General features: G+C 39.7%; 1 protein-coding gene across 1 annotated transcript; it reads left to right on the top strand.

The window, feature by feature from the left end:
* The first annotated feature begins 121 nt into the window (after positions 1-121).
* Positions 122-8,930, top strand: CHMP5 (charged multivesicular body protein 5). Its single transcript, XM_003204867.5, has 8 exons — positions 122-304; positions 4,137-4,241; positions 5,052-5,098; positions 6,060-6,153; positions 6,234-6,305; positions 7,359-7,467; positions 7,794-7,906; positions 8,346-8,930. Exons 1-8 carry the CDS (start codon positions 236-238, stop codon positions 8,394-8,396), a joined length of 660 nt encoding a protein of 219 aa, XP_003204915.1. The 5' UTR covers positions 122-235; the 3' UTR covers positions 8,397-8,930.
* The last annotated feature ends 28 nt before the right edge of the window (positions 8,931-8,958 follow it).

Here is an 8,958-nt window from a genome sequence, read left to right as displayed (position 1 = left end):
CCTCAGTACAGCGTAACTGGCGCCGTGCCCCTTTAAATGAGCTCTGCTTAGCACCGCCCACCCTCCGCACAACTAATGGTGGTTCGCCGCCCTCTTCGCGTGACCGGAAGTGGCAGCGCTCCGCTGTGCAAGCGCTTCCGCCTTTAGCAGCGCGCAGGCGCGAAGCGGGCGCTGTGCTTCCGGGCCGGCGCGATCGTTGTTACCGCCGTCGCCGAGCCGCAGGCCGACCGCCGCCATGAACCGTTTCTTCGGCAAGGCGAAGCCCAAGGCGCCCCCGCCCAGCCTCACCGACTGCATCGGGACGGTGGGTCCGCGGGCGGTTTGCGGGGGGGGGAGGGGATCATTCGATCTGAGATCGGTGGGAAGCGCTAGGGAACGCGGCCAGGCGCTTGGCGGTGTCAGCTGGGATGTGCCGAGCCGGGGCTGCCCCTGCACCGCGCTCAGCTTCCACTGTTCCAGAGCGTGCTGAGGTGGGTGTCCGGAATGCGGCCAGAACCCACCTGACGCGTCGTCATTACCGACTGCGTTTGTCGTCTTGGCGATATGAGCTGAAGGCTGGGAAGTCTGTCTCTCGTAGCGGCCGACTTTGTATTGATCTGCGAATTTTCGGGGCTGATTTTGCCATTTCCAAATTAACGCGCGTTTTGTAACGCTGACAGAACTCATCTAACAAAAGCAGCCCGATTTAGGAATGCCAGCAGGCTGTTTTCCACTCGGAGCTTGTTCAGTCCCAGTGGATTTTTAGATTGCATACAGTCATAGTTGAAGCAGCTTCCTTGATAAACAGTAGCAGGAATTCGTTTTTTTTTCTCCCAGAATGATGGTCAGCACCACGACTTTCTAGGAGCTGCAAGCTGTCGTGACCTTTTTTTTTAGTTGCCTGTACTTATTATGTTTTCTGTAAGTGTAGTTGTAAGAGACACCATCTTAACTGAAGAGCAGAGTTTCAGGTTTGTTGTACATCTGTAGTGACTTGGCCACCAACCACAGAATCATAAAATTGTTTGAGTTGGAGGAGAGTGTTTCTTAAGGTGTGAAATCAAGAGCCTGGGTTGGTCAGCTGCTTAGTGCCTTCTCCAAGCACGGTGTTTGGTATGAGGAAGTCTGTAAGCCATGCCAGAGCTTCATCTTTGCTTTTACCTGTTTTGATGTCAATTTCTGTGGTTGGAACTAAAATTTAGGGCTGGAGGTATTCAAGGCCAGGTTGGATGGAGCTCTGGGCAGCCTGAGCTGGTGGGGCCTGCCCACAACGGGGGGTTGGAACTAGATGACCTTTAAGGTCCCTTCCAACCCAAGCTGTTCTGATTGTTTGGCTGTTTCATGTATTAGTAAGCATGGGCAGAAACGTACTTCCTGTTTCAAGTTTGTGAATGAAATTGTCTTTTTCATTTATATGAAATGAACCATCTATTTGCTAAAACGCTCGCTCTGTTTTCATAATATTTTTTCATAATATTTAAGAATCTAGAAAGTTAAGCATAGCTTCTACTAAAGGATTAGGGAGATCAAATGCGAAAAATAAAAATGAGAAAAAAATTACTTCTGAAAAGTATGGTATGAGATATTTGGGGGAAAAAAACAAACATTTTCTTTAGCATGGCTAAATTCAACAGTTTGGAGATTTGGTGTTGTTTCTGTATTATTGTTGACCTTTGATATGTTTCACTGCATCTTTTGAAAGAGCAGGATTGCCTTGTAAAATCTCTTATCCCATCACTTAATGGTATCCTAATAAAAAAAGGAAAAAGGAAAATAGAGAACTGTTAAGCAGTGATTACCTTGGGAATATTCTTTCCTTTATATACAAAAGTAGTATGACTGACCCCAAGAAAGACAGCATTCAGTACACCTTTTTTTTTTTTTTTTCTTTTTTTTTTTTCCTCTGCAGTGCTATGACAGGCATCACATTAAGGCACCTAACTATTTAAAGGGTTCTGAATACAAGGATCTGATTACGTGGCTACTCTGACTGAAAGCAACTTACTGAAACCCAGGAAGCACTTCTCCCTACTTTTCTGCGCTGTTTGGCTACTGCCAGATTTTTCAGCTGGCTGTGCAGTGCCCTCCTGTCTCCCCTCTTGCTCTCCATGGGTACTTTTCTGCTCTCCCCATTTCTGCTTGCTCTCTTGCTGTGCTTTGAGTGCTTTGCCTCATCACTGCACCCAGCGGCAGCTTTTATTGTCCTTGCTGGCTTAGCAGTCAGATGACTCAAAGCTGTCATGTGGCTGGTAGGAGGGATACAGTTCCTACTGTGGCATTGGTGTTCTTTTTACTTCACTGGAAAAAATAATGGATTAATATTATTATTTTTAAAGAAGTAAACAGGAAACATGACCTAAGCCAAATGGCTCGTAGCTGTGGCAGCAATATTAACGTTCAGACGTGTATGTAACGTATGTATTTCTATGTAGAAAAAAAGCTGTCATTTTGCTTAATAAGTATTTGAGCTATCACATTCACTTTTTTGTTTAAATTGGATGCCCTTCTGTTTTCCTTTTTCTGGACTGAAGCCAAAGAACCAGCATGCTGTACCTAATTTTACACAAGCAGGGGTACTGTGTGTGCACGGTACTCAATTTACTTTTAGAAGCTTACTTCCCATGTAGAGTGTGTAATTTTCATGTAGGTGATGGATCAGAGAGCCTGCCTCCATTTCCTGCTTGCACTGACTCTGAGAATCGCTATAGCCTCTTATCTCTGTAGCTGATTTGCCCCTGTGCAGGAGGCTGGGTGTGCTCCAACACGTGCTTAACTGATTAAGATCTTGAGGAGGTGCTAGACTTTCAATCTACAAGATGTTAATAATCACAGATGGCTTATTTTCTTGCTAATGAGTAAAGTGCTTGGTATAAAAGAATCTTAATGCAAATCTTTCCATGCCAGATGTGCCTGGGTAGTTGAATCTCTCGTGTACAGAATATTCCTATCAAATCTCCTGCACAGAATGCCTCTGGCAAATGTATGCTGCTGCCATAGAACAGAGGCTTAAAAGGATCATCGAGACACCGAAGTGAATATCTGAATAATTGCACATTTAGACAGCAAGACAGAATTGTAAATTTTCACCGATTTCTCTCAGCTTACAATTGGAATGTGATTATATTCAATCTTCTTCGGAGGTTTCTTGGGTGATAGTCCACATTGAGCATTTTTGTGATGCTGTGAATGCTGTTAACGGCATCTGTAACCATGTTCAGTTATGCAGAATCATGTTTAACCCTCTTATGTAGTAGGCTGAAAATATTTCTATAAAGACAGATACGTCACATGCATTGCACCAGGACTTCTAGGCCTGGAGGTCTCTTATGGAGTCATGCAGCTGCACTCAGGATTTGGAGTGAAGTGCAGGAAGAGTTAGGAGTACTGCCATGGACTTGCTGTTCCCTGGCTTCCTTTGTGGGGAGTGATGGGGAAAGTGACTTCGGCACAAAAGTTTCAGAATCACAGAATGGCCCGGGTTGGAAGGGACCTCAAGGATCATGAATCTCCAACCCCCCTGCCACGTGCAGGGCCACCAACCTCCCCATTTAATACTAGACCAGGCTGCCCAGGGCCCTATCCAACCTGGCCTTGAACACTTCTAGGGACAGGGCATCCACAAACTCTCTGGGCAGCCTGCTCCAGCAAGTTCCAGCAAAAGTTTCAGCTTGTTAAATGTAGCCGGTAATCCAAGTATCAAAGAAGAGCTATCTTCTGAAGGGTTCATGTTCTCAGCTCACCAGAGGTAAACTTCTTGCCTTGCTGAACACATCCCTGTCCATTTTGTGTTCCCTTCTTAACTACCAGCATGGTGCACCTATGTTTTTCCATTTCAGTTTAGTCCCTGGCACTGCACATTATCACAAGTGCCTGAACAGAGACTGACTTGATAGGGTATGCAAGGGAGCATCTCAAAATGGTGAGAATGTGTTACAAGGGCAGAGCTTGCTGAAACCTTAGAGTATTTCTTGTCTTCCTTGTGGAAGGTGTTTCTGCTTTCACATTTTCTACAAACTTTAAATTGCTCACAAAATCCTCAGTGAAAAAACAATTTTTTTGGTGGCATATTCAGACTAAGGCTGTTCTTTCCTGTACGGTACCTGAATGAAATACTAATGAGTGTTTTGTGTGCTTGTTTTTTGTGTCATGTATTAAAGGTGGATAGCAGAGCTGAGTCGATTGACAAGAAAATTGCGAGACTTGATGCTGAACTAGTGAAATATAAGGATCAAATGAAGAAGATGAGAGAGGGGCCTGCAAAGGTAACAAGTTTCTGGGATTTAAGCAGCAGAGGATGTGACTCGCACAGCTTGTCATGTAATGGAGTGATTTATCCAGTTGTTCAGGTTTTTAGAAATGCATCTTGTCTTACTGGGATGGGATGTAAGAACTTGCAGGATTATCTTTATTCTGAACGGTCTCTTAGGCACATGTCTTTGAATGGTATTTGAATTGGTTTTTAACTTTTCCAAAGTGTATTGTAATTCATCCATCAGAAGTAACTCCCTTGCCTCCCTTCTTCCTTTTGCTAACTGAATCAAGTTTGGTAGAGGCTGTTCTGTTCATCTGCCAAAAAAAAAAAGATCTGTGCAATTCAGAAAGGGTGTAGGAAAGCCTGGTTTTGAAAGAGAAGAGCAGGTAAACAATATCTAATGATAAACGTATCAAATGTCTATTTAGTAATAAAAATATCCAGTATAAATGGTATTGATAAAGTACTATTCTGCAGTATTATTTGATGTCAACTGTTAAGATATGTTGATAAAGATGGTTCTGTTATTTAAGTCTGACTTTATATTCTACTTCTGAAAAAAAATCAAAAGCCTGACATTAGGAAAGTAGGAAAGCCTGAAAATAGGAAAGATATTAGAAGCATCACATACAAGCCTGCTTTGTTGATCATTGATGCAGGGTTGTGCTCTAAAAGTGACTACTGTTAAACTGTGCATTAGTCACTGGGGACTCTCAGAAAATTTAAATTCAACGTATTAGGCTTAAATATTAGGCTTAAACAGTATAATGCAAAGTAAAGTAAAATGCTTTGCCTAATATATGGATATTCTGTCTTTCAGAATACAGTGAAACAGAAAGCATTGAGAGTGTTAAAGCAGAAGCGAATGTAAGTTTTCATTGGCATCACTAAAGGCTGTTTTGTTGAAGGAGAGTGGCGTATTTCCATTTTTCTTTTCAATACTCTTGCTTCTGAGCATCCTCAAAAGAGAAATGCTGAGTAAGCTAGTCAGCCCTTCAAAACCATATTACAGATTTTCTGTCAGCATAATTGTGCCTAATTTGTATGTTAATATGTAAATTTGGACTGGGATAAGCTGACCTACATCTGCTAATCACTAAAGACGTGCTTGGCTTGTGAACTTCCTAAAAGAGATAAAGCCTATTTTTATGTCACTGATTACTGTAAATCATGTACTTTCTGATCTTGCTTTGGTTAACTGAAAATTTACTTGTTCTGTGTGGACACCCTTTAGGATTTGAGCAAATTTAGCTTATGTAATTGTATCTATGCAAAAAAACCAAACAAACAAGGATGAGTGTAGTAGGCAATCCTATGGTCCAGCCTAGACTAATATATTGTCTTGCAAAGTGTCCAGAAACAGATAAAATGTAAAGAGCGTTGGAACGTGGTCTGTGTTCAGGGGTACTTCTCTGGAATTTATTATTGCCCTGAATAACAAGTCTTTATGTTTAACCTTGTGTGCTTTACATTCTTGACTAGGTAGTCAAGAGAAGAACTATTACTTTCTTAATTTTTATTTTTTTTTTTGGAGGGTTAGATGTAAGTTTCCTTTTTCCACTCTATTCCCACCTCTCCTCTCTGCCCCAGCAAAACTTCAGTGCAGAGCCTTTGTGGATTGGATGACCTGCATCTCTTCCATTAGTAAGCCATGGTGTTCATCTCCATCTCACAGTGATCCAGATTTTCATGATAACCTCACCAATACCATCAGTTAAAACAGAAGCTTAATTCAGAAGCAGCTTTATGAGCTTTTTCAGTATATATTTTTTTTTGGTGGCAATAAATAGTGGTGTTTCAGCACTGTTATTTGCATCATTTTTAACAGGTATGAACAACAGCGGGATAATCTAGCACAGCAGTCCTTTAATATGGAGCAAGCTAATTACACCATTCAGGCACTGAAGGATACAAAAACAACGGTACCAGTATCTTAGTCTAACATTTATTTAATTTTGTGTATTGCTACATCAGATACAAGCATATTATTTGACTATTCTAGGTTGATGCAATGAAACTGGGAGTGAAAGAAATGAAGAAAGCTTACAAGCAAGTCAAAATTGATCAAATTGAGGTAAGCTTACTATATTTAAATTATTAAAGAACAGAAATGGTGCACTGAAATAATGAGTGAATTATATTACTAAAAGGTAAGCTGACAGTTTTGGCTTACATGACTTTGCCTTTTTTTTTTTTTTTTTAATATTTATTTTTCATGGGACTACCATCTTAATTCCTTCCTCATTTCTCTGGTACTGCAGTTGTTGTCCTTCTACTGATTGTTGTTTCCATGCTGGGTTCACCTGTAATCTCCTTTCCTTTCCTTTGCGCTTCAGCATAAATATTGGTGATATTTCCTGCTGTAGCTTCTTTGGCCTCCTTTTTTCTCCTTATGTTGCTCCTCTTACGTGCAGATTAGTCCTTTGCTCCCCCTGCCTCATGCTAGTGCCGGGCTTAAAAAATAAACACTTCAAAATGATCTGTGTGACCTAGCCCTGCCTTCAGAAAATGCAGCTTAAAAAGATAAGAACTTCAAATATAATTTCAAGTATGCTGTACTTAAACTATTATCAAATGTCAGTATTTAATTCCTCTAAGCTCCCTTTCCTATGCTGATTTTATTTATAGCCTACATTGTAAACCTTTAGTGAAGTATTGCTTCCTTACCTTTGCCTAAGTACAATGCCATAGGTGTGCTTATATATTTCCTCAGTTTTGCTGTGGCACAGCTTAGGCCAGTCCTCAGATCTACTGTTTCCTGGTTTTCCAGATAACTCTGGACTCTGGGTAATTTATTAGAGGCTTTCAGTTCACCCTGAAGAATATTAATTGTCATTCTTGGTGTGGATGAATTGCCACCTACACACCCCATTAAAACAGAAAAACAAGGTTTTGTGGAGATGTAGTTGCAGGGTTCCTCTTTCTGCCTGATACATTATTTACTATAATTTTAATAGTAATCAAGTAGTATTGAACATGTGCCGCTTCACTTTGATTAATGCTGCTTCAAAAACTGACTTAAGCAGTAAAAGTAATTGTTTTGTATGCTAGAATTATTAAACAATTGATTAAGCTCCAACTAATTTAACTAAAACATGTGGACTGTTGAAATTATTTGTTGCTCCAGGACATACAAGATCAGTTGGAGGATATGATGGAAGAAGCCAATGAAGTCCAGGAAGCACTGAGTCGTAGCTATGGAACACCAGAGATTGATGAAGATGATTTGGAAGCAGGTGAGGAAGGTGGAGGGGGAAGTGACATTTTAATTTCACCAGCTAAATACTGAAAAGTCTTTAGAAAATAGAACCACAAAAAACTCCAACATAAAAGCTACATTTCCTGTAAGTGCAGTAATACTGATAGGATGCTACAGTGAAAAACAGAATGTTGTCTTTAAGTGTGAGCAAGTCTTTGTGTATTCCTGATTAGCAGCTAAGTAAGGGACATCAGGATGAGTGTAAGCATTCAGTATGAATCGTGTTTCTCTTTAAGAACAATTTTTCCTTTTTTCAAAAAGACTTTCTTGCCTGATTTTTCAACCAAAATAATTAAATTTCAGAACTGGATGCATTAGGTGATGAGCTTTTAGCTGATGAAGACAATTCCTACTTAGATGAAGCTGCTTCTGCCCCAGCAATTCCAGAGGGCACGCCTGTTGACACAAAAAACAAAGTGAGTCCTTTCCTCCTTGGAAACCAATTACTTTTTTGTTGTTGTTGTTCTTAAGGGAATTTATGTGGGTTGCTTGATTTTTGACTCTAATACAAAAACGATACTTAATGTCTTGTGTGCTTTGGATGCTGCATATATATATATTTTTTATACTTCAAAGAACTAAAACATCATTTTGTAAGTGCTATCTGATAACACTGCAGGTAAAACTTAAGTGTACCACTACAGCTCTTAGTGTAATTATTCTTAAAAATAAATAGACAAAATGTTTTCTTCTGTTTTTGGGGCTTTACTGTAGCTTACTATTGAGAATGCTTTTATTTTGATTCCAGTGATGTCACCATGACAACTAGAGATATATTGCTTTATAAAAAATATAAACTTATGCAATATATTATGATGGGTGGAGATCTCATTGAGATTTCTTTCTTTCATACAGGATGGTGTATTGGTGGATGAATTTGGATTGCCAAAGATTCCTGCAACATAAATGTTTCAAAAGCACAATGTATATAATGAACTCCACTTTAGAAATCAAGACTTTTTTTTTTGGTAAATCCTGGAGAACTTGTCCTTCCAGTGCAACCTTAATATCACTACATCCTAGAATGCAATATGGCTGGTGATGGTCTTTCTTTGAAGAAAGTTGTTCTACTACTGACTTTTCTATTAATGGAAAAATGTGGCACAGTTTCCTTCAGTGGAAGCAGTCAGTCTAAAAGTTTTTGATTTCTTGTGTCTTATGGACAAAATAATATGTAAAGAATAGTGGTGGCTGTTTATAGTGGAGGTTTGCTTTGATTTTTGTATTGTTTCTCTTTCTTGAAACTAAGATTGTACGTTGCTGCTTTTTCTCTGTAAAATATCTTCCTTATTACTATACTTATTTGATAAAAAAAGTCAAAAACATTTTTAAACTACTTCAGTTTGGAGACTTTTATGCTATTGTACTTGTAACCTTGAAAGCTGTATCAAATAGGGTTGTCATTATGTACTGAACTTAGACATAAAATCGCTTAGATTAGCTGAGTCTATTGTGTGGTATTTGTGGT

This window comes from Meleagris gallopavo, chromosome 3 (genome assembly GCF_905368555.1).
Source record: "Meleagris gallopavo chromosome 3, MGAL_WU_HG_1.1, whole genome shotgun sequence".
Classification (NCBI taxonomy): Eukaryota; Metazoa; Chordata; class Aves; order Galliformes; family Phasianidae; genus Meleagris; species Meleagris gallopavo.
This window is presented reverse-complemented; position numbering and strand designations above follow the sequence as displayed.

Excerpts from the sequence above, each read along its gene's own strand:
- CHMP5 (XM_003204867.5), top strand. The coding sequence starts at position 236 with ATGAACCGTTTCTTCGGCAAGGCGAAGCCCAAGGCGCCCCCGCCCAGC. Across the intron at positions 5,099-6,059 it reads GTGTTAAAGCAGAAGCGAAT|GTATGAACAACAGCGGGATA; the intron begins GTAAGTTTTCAT and ends CATTTTTAACAG. Across the intron at positions 7,907-8,345 it reads CTGTTGACACAAAAAACAAA|GATGGTGTATTGGTGGATGA; the intron begins GTGAGTCCTTTC and ends TCTTTCATACAG.